The 18343-nt window shown below is 47.0% G+C and overlaps 1 protein-coding gene across 1 annotated transcript in view; it reads right to left on the reverse strand.

The window, feature by feature from the left end:
• The window catches only part of ADGRV1 (adhesion G protein-coupled receptor V1), a 556691-nt gene that overhangs the window by 186103 nt on the left and 352245 nt on the right, over nucleotides 1-18343 (reverse strand). Inside the window, exon 84 of the mRNA XM_088444649.1 lies at nucleotides 4885-4985. Coding sequence (XP_088300775.1) covers nucleotides 4885-4985 — 101 coding nt within the window. The remainder of the gene's footprint in view (nucleotides 1-4884; nucleotides 4986-18343) is intronic.

The raw sequence follows: 18343 nt of genomic DNA on the forward strand, positions 1-18343 counted from the left end.
CCAATCAGAAGATTCACAGAGAAACCGGATGGCAGGTAAGTACAATTTTCCTGTGTTTTAACTTCCATACCTCAGTAACAGCGCCAAAGGTTTTGATTCAGATTTAGGGGCCTATGTATCAATCATTTTCTTTTATAAAATTATGTAGGAACAGCAGCTGAGATAGCAGTACACTGTGTGAACTAGTTTAACCAACGTTATAATAATGCCCATAGTAATGGCTTTTAACAAATAAGACAGAAATGTACAAACTAATATAGATATACTGTATGTACTGTATTAAGCACATATGAAGTGTTCCAGTCATAATCTAGGTGTGTTTAGTTTTTGTTGTCTCTGTTGGACAATACAGTGACTCCAGCCTGGGGCAAAGACACATTACAAATTGTGGCTTAGGAAATGTGTGGCTTTCTAGATGTTCTTAAACTACAAATGTTATCATTCTTTGTAACATGGATGATATAAACATAAGTATTGTCCCATGGCTTTTACTAATATTTCAGAAGCAATAGAAATATTTTGTGCGCTTATTGCGGATCTCAGTAGGCTGCAATGGTTTCTCTTTGAAATTATAGCTCAAATACCACCCTGGGAATTGCAGAGATAGATGTGCCCTGCTATGCAGGGGAGTGATGTGAAAGAGAATGGGATTTTTGCTGATAGTTTTACTGTGAGAAGTTGGCAGATGTATGAAGGACAACAGGCTGGGCACCAATGAGAATACATACAGTAGGCAGCACTTTTATTAAACCAGTAACTTAATGTGCTCTATCTAATAAGAGCTAAGGTAATGTCGCATGTATCCAAAATAATAATCCATGATGTTGCAACACAATACTTCACAATGCACCATAGGGGGACAGTAGCAATGGTGATAATGATAATAGTATAACCATAGCAAATGCAGTAGTTAGTTCACAATTCATTATTTTTAGAACGCTTGCAATTTTCACACTGTTTATTTTGTCTAGAAAGAGACATGTAATGACTGAGAGATTTTCCTATGATCCACCCAATAGTAACTATTTATATAAAGTACATACAATATTATCATTGTGGCGCAATAATGTGAATCACGGCATCATCCAGAGAGAGTGGGCCTATATTAATGCGATTTGCTGAGAAAAGTATAGTCCACCCTTCTCACTACAAATCAGGTGGATTGCGGAAGAGTGACCCACTCTTACGTGTGAATACTTCCCAAAATTCTGTAGTCTAGCTGAAGTTATGTCACAGTAGGTAATTGTGACAGTGTTTATATATAATATGCAACAGTATTATCCATAACTAAAGCAGTATTCCATAATACCTAAACATGTCTGAAAGCATGCCTATTACTCTTTATTCCATGGCATTTTGCCCAGGCTGATGGTTTTAGAACATTGTGAAACCACTGACAGGTGTAAGTTCTCATGAAAGCCAATATTTCAGATTCTAGACACCTCAACCATGTGGAAAATGAAAGAAACCACATACACCACAGAATAAAATCTCTTTAGAGTAAGGATCTTTCCTGTTGTAACATGAAACCTCATAAATTCCTTGTTGTACTTTGTATATATTGGGGTCTGAGGAGCATAATTTAATAAGTATTTGCATTCTACAAGCATATGCAACTGCACATACACACACAGCATACATACACACACATAGCATAAACACAGCATACTTACAAACTCACACAAACCATACTGTATATACACATAGCATACTTCCACACACACACACACACACACACATAGAGGCTTGTCCTTTGATGCGTGGGCTCAGCTGCTAAGTGTGGACCTCCTCCGTGACCCTAAGTGCCTGGCTGCTGGGCGGCAGTGATCCTCCCCCTTTCTCGCTGCCTCTGGGAAAGCTGTCACCTGTTTGCGGTGCAATGCCCGGACACTGCCGGTTCAGCTGTCAGCGCTTCCGCGTCAGGTGATATGACAGCTGAATAAGCAGTGGCTAGGCAGCTCCGATCGTGGTAGGCCTGTGGCTGGTGTAGAGACAGAGACAAGGCTGTTTCTATCTCTGAAAAAAAATTTGGTTCATCAAGGTGGGGTACTGGGTACTCTGAAACACCCCCTGCGTGCGCCACTGAGGTGATGCAGAGTCATACGCATTTCAGCCGCACTGCGTAACTGGGCTGTAACAGAGTGTTCCCATATATGCTATATTCAGAGAGAGTGTGTCAACGGAATTGGGGGCTATGCAGAGTTGTGATTATGTGTAAATACCCCTGTTTTCAGACACATTTTTACTATCAAAGAAAGAGCTAAAGCAAGTGCCCCTAAAATGGTGATGGCTATGGGAATGGCATCACTAGGAGGTGTGGGGAGTTCAGGCCACACCGGGTGATACCATCTGAAGGCGTGACACCGAAATAGCAGAGCTACTCTGCTATTTTGGTGTCACCCCCTCAGATGGTGTCACATGCGCATACACGTGTCATCCACACTGTGCTGGCAGAGAGAAGGGACTGCCCAGCAGTTCCCGGTGCACTGGGAGAGCCCACAGTGTGTTGATAATGGGGTCATTGTGACAAGTAGGCACGCCTCCAAATGGCACGCATCAGGGGGTGTGGCCTCACATGCAGCCCCCTTTCGCGCACACGAGGATTACCTAAGTCTGGTACTGGGTGTCACCGCCTATAGTGACATCATTGGGCTATAGAACCAAGCATATGTATAGGAGTGGTCCGCAGAGATGTGTACAACTCTCCTTAAGGCAAGAAAGTACTATACATTTATTATTGTGCATGCAGCGCAAGAACAACTATGACTGATTTTTGTTTATCTCTGCACCAGCCACATAGTAGATAAATATGTATATTTTGTTATCACTGGTGGAGTCGTGCCTGTGTTTCCATGCCAGTGTTTCAGCAAAACAAACTCTACATTTTACTAGATTAATTTGATGCCGCATGTTGCCACTATGGAAATACATACTGTAGTACCAGGAAACAATGACTCTGATTTGATGCCCTCATACCGACACGCAGATGTGGTCTACTGTATGATTTAAAAAATAGGCTAATTGATCACAATTACGACAAACATTCCATTTGGGTCCTCCATCCAGTGAACCTAGCTGAAGACAATACACAACGTGAGACTATGAGAACATACTCTAAATTATTTGTACTATGGCCCTCATTCAGAGCCGTACGCTCTGAGCAGAGCGCACGCTCTGAATGAGGGCCGGCCTCCATGAAAATGGAGCGTCCTCCTGGACGCTCGTATAGCTGTGGGTCACCACCCACAGGCTATACGAGCGTGCATTTTGATGGCCGCGATGGTCGTGACCATCGCGACCATCGAAACTGCGAGCCGGAGCCTGCGGTTGAGGTTTTCAACTGCAAGCTCCGGAGTGATTTTGGCTCTATCAGAGCCAAAATCACTCCCACTGACATCACTAGTGATGTCAGTGGGCCGGCTTCTGACGGGAGGCGTTCCCATGGGAACGCCCCCGTCAGGGAGGCACGCCCCCGGCACGCCTACCAAAGGGGGCGTGCTGTCAATCAACATCGACAGCACGCCCCCTTTGATCAGACACAACGAGCGAAGGACTTTCCTTCGCTCGTCGCGTCTGGCGCATGCGCACGACGGAGCTCCCTCCGTCGTGCGCATGCTCAGTCCAGAACATCGACCCACTTGCGAGCGGACAGCCGCTCGCGAGTGGGTCTGAATCAGGCCCAATATCTCTTATGTATACAACTTGTCTTTCATAATGTGGAAGGGCAGAAAGGCAAGCTAACTATTCATGTACATTGGTGACCTTAAACCAAACTCATCTGTATACATACATCCTGCTAACGTACCAGCTGTTTGCATATATTTACTCTTTACAGGCCAAAGGTGAAAACAAATTGTTTGCCAGCCTTAACATCTTTGACCAGCCCATACTTGTAATGAAACGCAGCAGAGGGAAATGAATTAATATGCATATTAAATGCAATTCATAATGGCAGTCTGACGGGGAGATGTACCAAACCTTGGGGAGAAACAGAGTGTAGAGTGATAAAGTACCAACCAATCAGCTCTAGCACAGGCTGTAAAATAATAGTTAGGAGCTGATTGGTTGGTACTTTATCACTCTACCCTTTGTTTCTCCCCAAGGTTTGATACATCTCCCCCTTAATCCCTTGATGTCAGGGATAAGGCAAAGGAGGAGTAATGTCCACTTGTCCAAGACAATCAGTAGCTTGGAGATCACTCATTTACTTTTTAAAAGCCAACTGTAATCTCTCTGGTAGACTTTATAATTCGTCACAGTGGTTCAAGCAAATGTATACTTATTAAATACCTAAACATATACTGATAAGTGTATGTTTTGCGAGAACATTTGGATTCACCTCCCAGTGGACCTCCCAGAGTGCAGCTGAGGCAACATCCTGAACATTCTACTGTAGAACTGAAGATGAAATGCAATACATGGGTCTACCGCTAGAAAACCGCTCCTGAAAATGGTAGAACCTGTTGTCTGCTGTTACAATAGGCTTCCCAGGCTGTAAGTGCCAGGCTGCAATTTCCACATAGACCTATATTTGCATACAGTATGTTTTCAAAATCCTCAATCTTTATTGTTTTTTAAACTATTACAATTTACCCTACTTTTTACTGCTATTCTCTCCTTTGAACTCTCTGATAATGTAAAATGACCACATTGGCAATCACATTATGGAAGATGAAGAGAAAACTGCAATTTAATAATGTCGCTTATGAAAACTGACCATTTTTTAATCCACATCAATTATTCAGTTCTAGTTATAGTACTTATCAAGTAAAACAGTATGCACAAAAAGCATTGTTGGCTCCCATGGACAAACCTGCTTTAAACAGTTAACTTTGCCATACCTAATGTCAGCATTCAGTGATGAAAAGTAATTCTATTTCTTACCTGAGTTCCTAAACAGGCCACCATCATGTGACTGAGAAGCTTAGCTGCAAACATGGAAGACCTCGTGCAGAATAATTGGGAAAGGATGGCCAAAATAAACCCTGTGGATGAGAAGAATAGTCATGGGTGCTTATATAATGGTATTTTACATTTCAAGCTTAAGCTGTTTCTTTATTGTACAATGCAAAGAATGTCATTCCATATTGACTTTAAACTAGGGGTGTGCACCGGCCACTTTTCGTGTTTTGTGTTTTGGTTTTGGATCTGGATCTTTCTTCGTGTTTTGGATCTGGATTGGTTTTGCCAAAACCACCCTTCCGTGTTTTGGGTTCTGGGTTTTGTGTTTTGGATCTGTATTTTTTTGAAAAAAAGCATAAAAACAGCTAAAATCACAGAATTTGTAGGTTTTTCTGCTCCTATGCTATTATTAACCTCAATAACCTTAATTTCCACTCATTTCCAGTCTATTCTGAACACCTCACACCTCACAATAGTGTTTTTATGTCCAAAAGGTTGCACCGAGGTAGCTGGATGACTATGCTAAGCGACACGAGTGGGCGGCACAAACACGTGACCCATCTAGGAGTGACACTGCAGTGGCAGACAGGATGGCAGTTAGAAAAACTAGGCCCCAAACTGTACATAATGCAAAGAAAAAAAAGAGGTGCAAGATGGAATTGTCCTTGGGCCCTCCCACCCACCCTTATGTTGTATAAACAGGACATGCACACTTTAACAAATCAATCATTTCAGCGCCAGGGTCTGCCACACAACTGTGGCTGAAATGATTGGTTCGTTTGGGCCCCCACAAAACAAGCTGGCTATTAATGTGTCCCTGCACAAACTGGCTCTACGGAGGCAAGATGTCATCCTCATCCTCCTCATCCACCGATTCCTCACCCTCTTCAGTGTGTACATCCTCATCCTCACAAAGTATTAACTCGTCCCCACTTGAATCCACCACCACAGGTCCCTCTGTACCTTCTGGAGGCTGGTCTCCCTGGAAGAGCTGATAATTCATTTTGATGAACATCATCTTCTCCACATTCTGTGGAAGCAACCTTCTACGCCTTTCGCTGACAAGGTTCCCGGCTGCACTAAACACTCTTTCGGAGTACACACTGGAGGGGGGGCAACTCAGGTAAAATAGAGCCAGTTTGTACAGGGGCCTCCAAATTGCCTCTATTTCCTGCCAGTACAGGTATGGACTGTCTGACATGCCTACTTGGATGCTGTCACCGATGTAATCCTCCACCATTCTGTCAATGGTGACAGTATCATATGCAGTGACAGTCAGTCAGTCCGGACCAGATGTCCAAACTTGGTCCTGCCTGCCCTGCATCACCGCCAGCGGGTTGCTTAGGATACCTAAGTTTTTTCCTGGCAGCCCCAGTTGCGGGAGAAAATGAAGAAGGAGCCGTTGACGTGTCACGTTCCGCTTCAGCTGACAGTGTGTTCACCAGCAGGTCTTTGCACCTCTGCAGGCTTGTGTCGGCCGGAAAGAGAGACACCACATAGGCTTTAAACCTAGGATCGAGCACGGTGGCCAAAATGTAGTGGTCTGATTTCAACAGATTGACCACCCTGGAATCCTGGCAAAGCGAATGAAGGGCTTCATCCACAAGTCCCACATGCCAAGCGGAATCGCTCCGTCTTAGCTCCTCCTTCACTTTCTCCAGCTGCTTCTGCAAAAGCCTGATGAGGGGAATGACCTGACTCAAGCTGGCAGTGTCTGAACTGACTTCACGTGTGGCAAGTTCGAAGGGCTGGAGAACCTTGCACAACACGGAAATCATTCTCCACTGCGCTTGAGTCAGGTGCATACCCCCTCCTTTGCCTATGTCATAGGTGGATGTATAGGCTTGTATGGCCTTTTGCTGCTCCTCCATCCTCTGAAGCATATAGAGGGTTGAGTTCCACCGCGTCACAACCTCTTGCTTCAGGTGATGGCGGGGCAGGTTCAAGAGTGTTTGCTGGCGCTCCAGTCTTCGGCACGCAGTCGCTGAATGGCGAAAGTGGCCAGAAATTTTTCGGGCCACCCAAAGCGTCTCCTGCACGCCCCTGTCGCTTTTCAGAAAATTCTGCACCACCAAGTTTATTGTGTGAGCAAAACATGGGACGTGCTGGAATTTGCCCAGATGTAATGCCCGCACAATATTGGTGGCATTGTCAGATATCACAAATCCCCAGGAGAGTCTAAGTGGGGTAAGCCACTGGGCGATGATTTCCCTCAGTTTCTCTAAGAGGTTGTCGGCGGTGTGCCTCTTACTGAAACCGGTGATACACAGCGTAGCCTGCCTTGTAACGAGCTGGCGTTTCTGAGATGCTGCTACTGGTGACGCTGCTGCTGTTGCTGCGTAAGGTGATACATCTACCCAGTGGGCTGTCACAGTCATATAGTCCTTAGTCTGCCCTGTTCCACTTGTCCACATGTCCGTGGTTAAGTGGACATTGTGTACAACGGCATTTTTCAGGACACTGAGGACACTTTTTCTGACGTTTCTGTACAGTCTCGGTATCGCCTGCCTAGTGAAGTGGAATCTAGACGGGATTTGGAACCGGGGACACACTACCTCCATCAATTGTCTAAATCCCACTGCACTAATGGCGGATACCGGACGCACGTCTAACACCAACATAGCAGTCAAGGCCTCAGTTATACGTTTTGCTTCAGGATGACTGCTGTCGTACTTCATCCTCCTCGCTAAGGACTGTTGGAGGGTCAATTGTTTAGTAAAAGTAGTGGTGTTCCTACTTCCTCTCTGGGATGATGAACGACTCCCAGCAGCAGCAGCAACAGCAGCAGCGGCAGCAGTAGGCGTAGCAATGCAGGATCCTCCGGAGGAATCCCGGATAGGAGAGTCAGTCATGCCAGTGATATGGCCTGCAGGACTACTTCCGATCCTGACTAAGGAGGAAATTGACGAGGAGGGAGTTGACGGTGTGGTTTGCAGGCGCTTGGATACAACAGGACAACGGGATTTAGGTGTCCCTGGACTGCTTACGGTCTGAGCCAAAGTTTCTGAACTTGACAGTAACTTTTTATGAACGCGCTGCAGGTGCCGTATAAGGGAGGATGTTCCTAGGTGGTTGACGTCCCTACCCCTACTTATTTCACCTTTACATATGGTACATATGGCAAGACAGTTGTTGTCCGGATTTGGATAGAAATATTGCCAGACCAAAGAGGTGGAATGTTTGGTCTTCTGCCCAGGCATGACCGTGATGGGCTTTTTCATCCCACGGACAACAACTGTCTCCCCCGGAGCCTGATTTAAACAAACCACATCACCATCAGAATCCTCCTCGCCAACTTCCTCCTCAGCGCCAGCTACACCAGTATCCTCATCCTGTTGTACTTCAACAGTGACATCTTCAATTTGCATATCAGCAAGTGGACTGTGGGTGCTCCTTTCAGCACTTGCAGGGGGCGTGCAAATGGTGGAAAGAGCCACCTCTTCCCGTCCAGTGCTGGGAAGGTCAGGCATCGCAACCACCACCACACTTGGACTCTCTTTGGGGATTTGTGATATCTTCTTAGAAAGCACAGTTCTTCGCTGTGCTTTTGCCAGCTTAACTCTTTTGATTTTTTTAGTGGGAGGAGTGCTTCCATCGTCATGTGAAGCTGAACCACTAGTCATGAACATACTAGGGATCGACCTTAGCCGTTCCTTGCCACTCCGTGTCGTAAATGGCATATTGGCAAGTTTACGTTTCTCTTCAGCTGATTTAAATGTCTTTTTCAAGGTCATTTTCCTGAACTTTGCCATTTGGGATTGTATGTGCCCTCTACTATGACATTGGGCATCGGCCTTGGCAGACGACGTTGATGGCATGTTATCGTCTATGTCATGACTAGTGGCAGCAGCTTCAGCACTAGGAGGAAGTGGTTCTTGATCTTTCTCTATTTTATTTTTATCGGAGAAAGTTTGGTCCTCCATTTATGTTATATCGATTTGATATATACGTGCGGCTAAACACAGAAAATAAATTTTTTTTTGGTTCGGACTGGAGTGTACTTTGTGGGTTACAGCACCCTTTAACGGTCAAGCCAGCCGGCCCTTTACTTATGACACAGGCGCACTCTTGGCACTACTTTGTTGATGCACGTGCGGCTACTGCGCACACAATTCACAAACACAGAAAATAATTTTTTTTTGGTTTGGACTGGAGTGTACTTTGGGGGTTACAGCACCCTTTAACGGTCAAGCCAGCCGGCCCTTTACTTATGACACAGGCGCACGCTTGGCACTACTTTGTTGATGCACGTGCGGCTACTGCGCACACAATTCACAAACACAGAAAATAATTTTTTTTTGGTTTGGACTGGAGTGTACTTTCGGGGGTTACAGCACCCTTAACGGTCAAGCCAGCCGGCCCTTTACTTATGACACAGGCGCACGCTTGGCACTACTTTGTTGATGCACGTGCGGCTACTGCGCACACAATTCACAACCACAGAAAATAATTTTTTTTTGGTTTGGACTGGAGTGTACTTTCGGGGGTTACAGCACCCTTTAACGGTCAAGCCAGCCGGCCCTTTACTTATGACACAGGCGCACGCTTGGCACTACTTTGTTGATGCACGTGCGGCTACTGCGCACACAATTCACAAACACAGAAAATAATTTTTTTTTAGGTTTGGACTGGAGTGTACTTTCGGGGGTTACAGCACCCTTAACGGTCAAGCCAGCCGGCCCTTTACTTATGACACAGGCGCACGCTTGGCACTACTTTGTTGATGCACGTGCGGCTACTGCGCACACAATTCACAAACACAGAAAATAATTTTTTTTTTGGTTTGGACTGGAGTGTACTTTCGGGGGTTACAGCACCCTTAACGGTCAAGCCAGCCGGCCCTTTACTTATGACACAGGCGCACGCTTGGCACTACTTTGTTGATGCACGTGCGGCTACTGCGCACACAATTCACAAACACAGAAAATAATTTTTTTTTTGGTTTGGACTGGAGTGTACTTTCGGGGGTTACAGCACCCTTAACGGTCAAGCCAGCCGGCCCTTTACTTATGACACAGGCGAACGCTTGACACTACTTTGTTGATGCACGTGCGGCTACTGCGCACACAATTAACAAACACAGAAAATAATTTTTTTTTGGTTTGGACTGGAGTGTACTTTCAGGGGTTACAGCACCCTTTAACGGTCAAGCCAGCCGGCCCTTTACTTATGACACAGGCGCACGCTTGGCACTACTTTGTTGATGCACGTGCGGCTACTGCGCACACAATTCACAAACACAGAAAATAATTTTTTTTTGGTTTGGACTGGAGTGTACTTTCGGGGGTTACAGCACCCTTTAACGGTCAAGCCAGCCGGCCCTTTACTTATGACACAGGGGCACTCTTGGCACTACTTTGTTGATGCACGTGCGGCTACTGCGCACACAATTCACAAACACAGAAAATAATTTTTTTTTAGGTTTGGACTGGAGTGTACTTTCGGGGGTTACAGCACCCTTAACGGTCAAGCCAGCCGGCCCTTTACTTATGACACAGGCGCACGCTTGGCACTACTTTGTTGATGCACGTGCGGCTACTGCGCACACAATTCACAAACACAGAAAATAATTTTTTTTTGGTTTGGACTGGAGTGTACTTTCGGGGGTTACAGCACCCTTTAACGGTCAAGCCAGCCGGCCCTTTACTTATGACACAGGCGCACGCTTGGCACTACTTTGTTGATGCACGTGCGGCTACTGCGCACACAATTCACAAACACAGAAAATAATTTTTTTTTAGGTTTGGACTGGAGTGTACTTTCGGGGGTTACAGCACCCTTAACGGTCAAGCCAGCCGGCCCTTTACTTATGACACAGGCGCACGCTTGGCACTACTTTGTTGATGCACGTGCGGCTACTGCGCACACAATTCACAAACACAGAAAATAATTTTTTTTTTGGTTTGGACTGGAGTGTACTTTCGGGGGTTACAGCACCCTTAACGGTCAAGCCAGCCGGCCCTTTACTTATGACACAGGCGCACGCTTGGCACTACTTTGTTGATGCACGTGCGGCTACTGCGCACACAATTCACAAACACAGAAAATATATTATTTTTTTAGCACTTGGGGGGAGCACCCCTGATGGACAGAGCACCCCCTGGACAACACTACAGCACCCCTTTAGGACTGGGACACTGCACAGGACTTTGGAACTGACTGCACGACACAGTCCAGCCAGCCCCTATGGACTTTGAAGTAGTGGACACAGCCCCTATTAACAACAGCAGCACAGCACAACACAGCCAGCCCCTATGGACTTTGAAGTAGTGGACAACAGCAGCACTACACTACACTACACTACACAGCACTAACTCCCACCCTCCCTCTTCACTGTCCACAGCCGAGTGAGAAAATGGCGCCGACGCGGGTACCTTATATAGGATCCAAAACCTGCGAGACTCGGAAGGCGGGATGATGACGTTTTGCCTCGATGTCAGATCCGAGTCAGGCGGGAAAAGTCGAGCCTGACTCGGATCGGACTCGGATCGGGGGGGCTCGGGGGGGTTCGGATTTCAGAAATCCAAACCCGCTCACCCCTACTTTAAACCCTCATCCTTGTCAAGAACAAAACTGGTGACCAGAATGCCGTCATATTCCAGATTCTCACTCTTCCAGTGCTACTGTAATAATGTATTATTTTGCTGGAGGAGACAGAGTACTGATTGGTTGCAATTGAATCCACTCAGCAGTCTCCACTCAAGAACAACCCTGAGGTGTTGCTCATACACAGTTATCCTGCCTTTTCTTGCAAAATTATATATCAAGAATTTAAGAGGTGCCAATGGGGTTATTATCTGACTAACAGTGGAGGGTACAGAAACTAGACTCCCACCACTGTTCTTAGACTAAGGGTGTGTACACACTTGCACAGTATCATCCCGATTTGGCCGAAATAGGCAAATTGGAACAACAAATCGGGCATATCATGCAGTGTTTATGCCCGACTGCGCGCTCTCGTGGCTCGCATGCGATGGTGTGTGATTGGCTGTGCTGCACGGCTAATCACATGATATCGCATGCGATGCTGTACATATTAATGAAGGACGGAACAGTGATCGTTCATTAAATCTTTTAAGTCGGCACTGGCAGTCTCCTTTGGAGTAGGCCAAAGAGAAATCACCCCCTCTATTGGCATGATTGCCACTCTTACAAGTGTGTACCCAGCCTTATACAATACTTAGGGTAAAGGTGTAGTTCTGCTTAAAGTAAAGAGCTAGATATAAGTTCATAACATTCTATCATGTTGGCTGGGTCTGATCAGGGATATTATAAACTATTAACTTTTTGGGGTGTCCAGGGGGCTTATATGTGAAATCGCCAGAAGCAAGTAGTAGTGCTAAAGATGAGTAGTATATATACAATAATGTAATGTCAATTCATATACATGTATGGCATATATTTGAATAAAAAGGTTTAATATATTTAAAAATCACTAAACTTCATTGGACATGTGAATATAAAATCACAGTGATGTAACATATAAAAACCAGATGATCTCACCCACAACCCTAATAGTCCAAGGCAGGGGTGTATCTAGAGGTCCAAGCACCCCTGGCAAAGTAATGGACTGGCGCCCCCCCCCCATATTTTCTGAATAATTACTCTGTACTTATAATGTCTCTACAGCCAGCCCTCCTACTCTATCCCTAGCCAACCCCTATGTTTTATCAGCCAGCACCCCCTTCTGTTTCTTCAGGCAGCTCCCTTTTTGTCTCCCCAGTCCCACCATCCCACTTCTGTCTCCCAAGCCATCACCCTCCTGTCTCCCCAGCCATTAGCCTGCCTGTAATAAAAGGGTCCAGTCCCTGGCACCCCCAGATCCAGGCCCCTGCTCCAGTCCCTGGCCCTGCAGATCCAGCCCCCTGCTCCATTCCCTGACCCCCCGCAGATCCAGCCCCCGGCTCCAGTCCCTGGCCCCCACCATCCAGCCCCCGGCTCCAATCCCTGGCCCCCACCATCCAGCCCCCGACTCCAATCCCTGGCCCCACCATCCAGCCACTGGCTCCAGTCCCTGGCCCCCACCATACAGCCACCAGTCCCCCGCATGCCCACAAATACTTACCGACTTCAGCCTGTGGCTCAGCGGCTCCTCAGTGCAGCAGCAGAGATGAAGCGCACATGACGTCATGATGTCACGCGCGCCTTGTTAAAAAAAAAAAAAGCTTTATTTATTCTATGTACCTACCTGGCAGCCGCCAGCAAGCGATTGCGGCTGACCGGACCTTGACATCTAGGAAGTTCCTAGATGTCAAGGTCTGGGCATCTGTCATCGCTTGCCAGCGGCTAGCGGCTACCTGGTAGATAGAATAAATAAAGCTTTTTTATTTAAACAAGGCGCGCGTCACGTAATGTGCGCCTCATCTCTGTTGCTGATGCACTGAGGAGCTGCCGAGCCACAGGCGGCCCTGTCTTGATTCTACCCACTGGCCACATGTGGCACCCCCGGATGGTGCCCCCCACTGGCCGGCACCCCTGGCGAGTGCCATCCTGGCCAATGGGTAGATACGCCCCTGGTCCAAGGTCTGCCTGTTCCTGCACATTACCATTATCATGGGCACTGGAAAATTCAAAGCAAATGTTATGACTGTCCACTGGATATTACACCTGTTCACCAATAGAGGGATTTCCCATCACCTGTCCGCTCATATAAGCTGTGGGTGGTCACCCACAGCTATGCGAGCGGCCAGGAGGACGTCTTTAAAAAAAAAAAAGGGACGCCCTGATTCAGAGCAATCGCTCTCAAAGAGCGTCCGGCTCTGAATCAGGCCCTCTGTTTTCACCTCCTGTTTTCCCCCCCTCATAATTCGCCCCTCAATCATCACATGACATGCTGAGAATCTTTTAACCTACACCTATCAGCCATAACAATAAAATCACCTGCCTAATACTGTGTAGGTCCCCCTTGTGCCGCCAAAACAGCTCTGACCTGTCGAGGCATGGACTCCACTAGATCTCCGAAGGTGTCCTGTGGTATCTGGCACCAAGACGTTAGCAGCAGATCCTTTAAGTCCTGTCAGTTGTGAGATGGGGGCCTTCATGGCTCTGACTTGTTTTTCTGGTTCATCCCACAAATGCTCACTCGGTTTGAGATCTGGGGATTTTGGAGGCCAAACGAACACCTTGAACTCTTTGTCATGTTCCTTATCATTCCTGAACAATTTTTGTAGTGTGGCAGGGCCCATTATCCTATTGAAAGGCGCCACTTCCATCAGAGAATACAGATGCCATGAAGGGTGTACTTGGTCTGCAATAATGTTTAGGTAGTTGGCACATAGCACAGTAACATCCACATGAATGGCAGGACCCAAGGTTTCCCAACAGAACATTGCCCGGAGCATTACACTGCCTCTGCCAGCTTGCCTTCATCCCATTGTGCATCCTGGTGCCATCTCTTCCCCAGGTAAATGATGCACTCGCACTTGGCCATTCACATGATGTAAAAGAAAATATGATTAGTCAGACCAGGCTGCCTTCTTCCATTGCTTCATGGTCCAGTTCTGACGCTCCATCGAAGGCGCTTTTGGCAGCAGTGGACAAGGGTCAGCATGGACACTCTGTGCCAGCTGTGATGCACTGTGTGTTCTGATACTTTTCTATGAAAGCAACCATTAACTTTTTCAGCAATGTGAGCTGAAGGGATCGGACCAGACGTGCTAGCCTTCGCCCCCACGTCCATCATTAAGCCTTGGATGCCCATGATCTTATCACCAGTTCATTGGTTGTCCTTCCTTGGACCACTTTTGGTAGGTTCTGACCACTGCATATAAGGAACACCCCACAAGACCTGTCGTTATGCAGATGCTCTGACCTAGTCATTTAGCCATCACAATTTGGCCCTTATCAAAGTTACTCAGATCCTTACGCTTGCCCATTTTTGCTGCTTCCAACACATCAAATCAAGGACTGAGGGCCTGATTCAGACTCACTCGCGAGCGGCTGTCCGCTCGCAAGTGGGTCGATGTTCTGGACTGAGCATGCGCACGACGGAGGGAGCTCCGTCGTGCGCATGCGCCAGACGCGACGAGCGAAGGAAAGTCCTTCGCTCGTTGTGTCTGATCAAAGGGGGCGTGCTGTCGATGTTGATTGACAGCACGCCCCCTTTGGTAGGCGTGCCGGGGGCGTGCCTCCCTGACGGGGGCGTATCCACGGGAACGCCTCCCGTCAGAAGCCGGCCCACTGACATCACTAGTGATGTCAGTGGGAGTGATTTTGGCTCTGATAGAGCCAAAATCACTCCGGAGCTTGCGGTTGAAAACCTCAACCGCAGGCTCCGGCTCGCAGTTTCGATGGTCGCGATGGTCAAGACCATCGTGGCCATCAAACTGCGCGCTCGTATAGCCTGTGGGTCGTCACCCACAGCTATACGAGCGTCCGGGAGGACGCTCCATTTTCATGGAGGCCGGCCCTCATTCAGAGCGTGAGCTCTGCTCAGAGCGTACGGCTCTGAATGAGGGCCTGAGTGTGCACTTGCTGCCTAATATATCCCACTCCTTGACAGGTGCCATTGTATCGAGATAATCAATATTATTCACTTCACCTGTCAGTGCTTATAATGTTATGGCTGATGGGTGTATGTCTGTTTAGCTGACTGTCTGTGTCTGTCAATCATACTTATATTATACTAGCGACCCAGCCCGGGTTCGCATGGGAGCAATTTCATCTCGCCAAAGCCCCCTGCATCTCATAACAACCTACGCCATGTCACCACAGTCCCCTGTATCTCACAACAACTCCCTGCTTCTCACTCCTGCAGCCTGCATTTCACCAATGTCACCACATCCCCCACTGCTGCTGACCTGCAGCTGGCTGGGGCCCACCCATTGGGATGTGCTGGGAAGGGCAGGAGGATCATGGATGAGAGAATTGCAGCTACTGTGAGCATTATCAGCAGCATGTCCCCGGGGTTGGGGCACCTGTGCATATTTACACAGCCTCCATGCACACCCCTCTCCAGCTCCTAAACATGGTAATGAGCAATGTCCTCTTTGCACAATGTACCCTGTATATCCTGGGTTCCTTGCTGCGGTGACCCTGTCTGAGAACAGTGCTGATTTCCATGGGAAGTGCCTCCTGTTCACTGAGGGCAAGTGGCTGAGCAGAAATATCATGCTGGAGAGGGAGCACTTCACAGTGGAAGAGTGGTGGCCAGAGTCCACCTGCAGGTTCATCGAAATCCAATGGTTACTAACCATCAAAGTTTTTGTTCTGATAGAACTGTTTTTACCATGTGATGGTGGCGGCCCAATGTTTACCACCATCGAATGGAAATCATTAGATGCTGTTCCGATGGTTGGTTTTTAGTTTTTTTTTATTCCTGATAGCTATGCCTGCCCTGGCTACTGTTTCTGCATCAGGGCATCTTCATGGGATCATTGGAGGCTGTCACTCACTTTCTGTCTGCCTCAGACATGACCCTGCTCAGTCCCTAACTTCCTCCCCTCTCTAGGATGCTACTAAGCAACAGGGCACATTGCTATCTCTGATTGTCTCTCACTGTCTCAGAGAGCCAATCAGAGTGCAGACTTAGGCCCTGCAGCAGCAGTCAGTTACTCACACACAGCACAACAGTTTTTTCTATGACTTGCTTCGTTGCTTCGTTCCAAGCCTCAGTTTCAGATGATCTCTTCCTGTTTCAGCACCATGGGCAGTTCCTATAAAGCATCTTGGTGTAAGATTTTTTTCTGTGACTTGCTTCACTAAAATCTTCACTGCTCAGCTCCCTTTTGTCACAGATGAATGGTTCATACACCTAAACCTTCTCAAACCAATGCTGTATAGAATAGTGAAAACCCCATCAAAATCAGTCCAGTGGTTCAAGAGATTAGCCCAAACGAACAGACAGACCCCTATTTTATGTATAGAGAGATGACTGGTTACTATAGGTTGTATTATATGTTCTGTTTGCATAATTTTATTAAAATATCTTTATCTGCTATGTATACAGTAGTAGAACTACTGTATACATAGCAGATAAAGTGTGCTGTGTGGATGTAGGGGGTGAAACCTTTATCATCCCCCACCCCCCTTTAAATACCCTCTCAGCAACAACAAGGCCCCCGCTCTGCTCTGAATAGAGCCAAATGGCGCTCTGTTATTTTCTATAGCAGCACTATCCTTCTGGTATGGGTCCCAGCAATGCCCTTTTCTGCCCCTGTATATTGGTATTGTAAAAAAATATTCTTTCTTTGAAACGACAAAATTCTATCAACTGGTAAAATAACTCTGGCGCTTATAGATGTTGAATTCAAAATCTATATATATATACCTCCACGATCCCGCACTCCAAGGGAAAAAGTTCAAATACTGTGCAGGTGCCCTCCACAGCCAACCTCTAAACGAGATTGCTGAAACATACTGTATGTTTGCATACAGTAATGCATACAGTAATGCATATAGTGCCGGATTGATTGTCACTTTGTACATTAGTCCTGAGTGCCGCCTGTGTGATTGTATACACACACACACATATATATATATATATATATATACATACATACATACATACATATATATATATATATATATATATATACACACACACACACACTATATATATATATATATATATTAGGGGTGAGCGGGTTCGGATTTCTGAAATCCCCGAGCCCCCCCGATCCGAGTCAGATCCGAGTCAGGCTCGACTTTTCCCGCCTGACTCGGATCTGAAATCGAGGCAAAACGTCATCATCCCGCCTTCCGTGTCTCGCAGGTTTTGGATCCTATATAAAGGTACCCGTGTCAGCGCCATTTTCTCACTCAGCTGTGGACAGTGAAGAGGGAGGGTGGGAGTTAGGGCTGGCTGGGCTGTGTAGTGTAGTGTAGTGCAGAGTAGTGTTGTGCTGTGCTGTGATGCTGTTGTCCATAGGGGCTGTGTCCACTACTTCAAAGTCCATAGGGGCTGGCTGTGTTGTGCTGTGCTGCTGTTGTTAATAGGGGCTGTGTCCACTACTTCAAAGTCCATAGGGGCTGGCTGGACTGTGTTGTGCAGTCAGTTCTCCATAGGGGCTGTGTCCACTCCAAAGTCCTGTTCAGTGTCCCAGTCCTAAAGGGGTGCTGTAGTGTTGTCCAGGGGGTGCTCTGTCCATCAGGGGTGCTCCCCCCAAGTGCTAAAAAAATAATATTTTTTCTGTGTTTGTGAATTGTGTGCGCAGTATCCGCACGTGCATCAACAAAGTAGTGCCAAGCATGCGCCTGTGTCATAAGTAAAGGGCCGGCTGGCTTGACCGTTAAAGGGTGCTGTAACCACCAAAGTACACTCCAGTCCAAACCAAATAAAAAAATATTTTCTGTGTTTGTGAATTGTGTGCGCAGTAGCCGCACGTGCATCAACAAAGTAGTGCCAAGCGTGCGCCTGTGTCATAAGTAAAGGGCCGGCTGGCTTGACCGTTAAAGGGTGCTGTAACCACCAAAGTACACTCCAGTCCAAACCAAATAAAAA

Source organism: Taudactylus pleione, unplaced genomic scaffold, assembly GCF_031769625.1.
Source record: "Taudactylus pleione unplaced genomic scaffold, aTauple2 ptg000370l, whole genome shotgun sequence".
In the NCBI taxonomy this organism is placed as follows: Eukaryota; Metazoa; Chordata; class Amphibia; order Anura; family Myobatrachidae; genus Taudactylus; species Taudactylus pleione.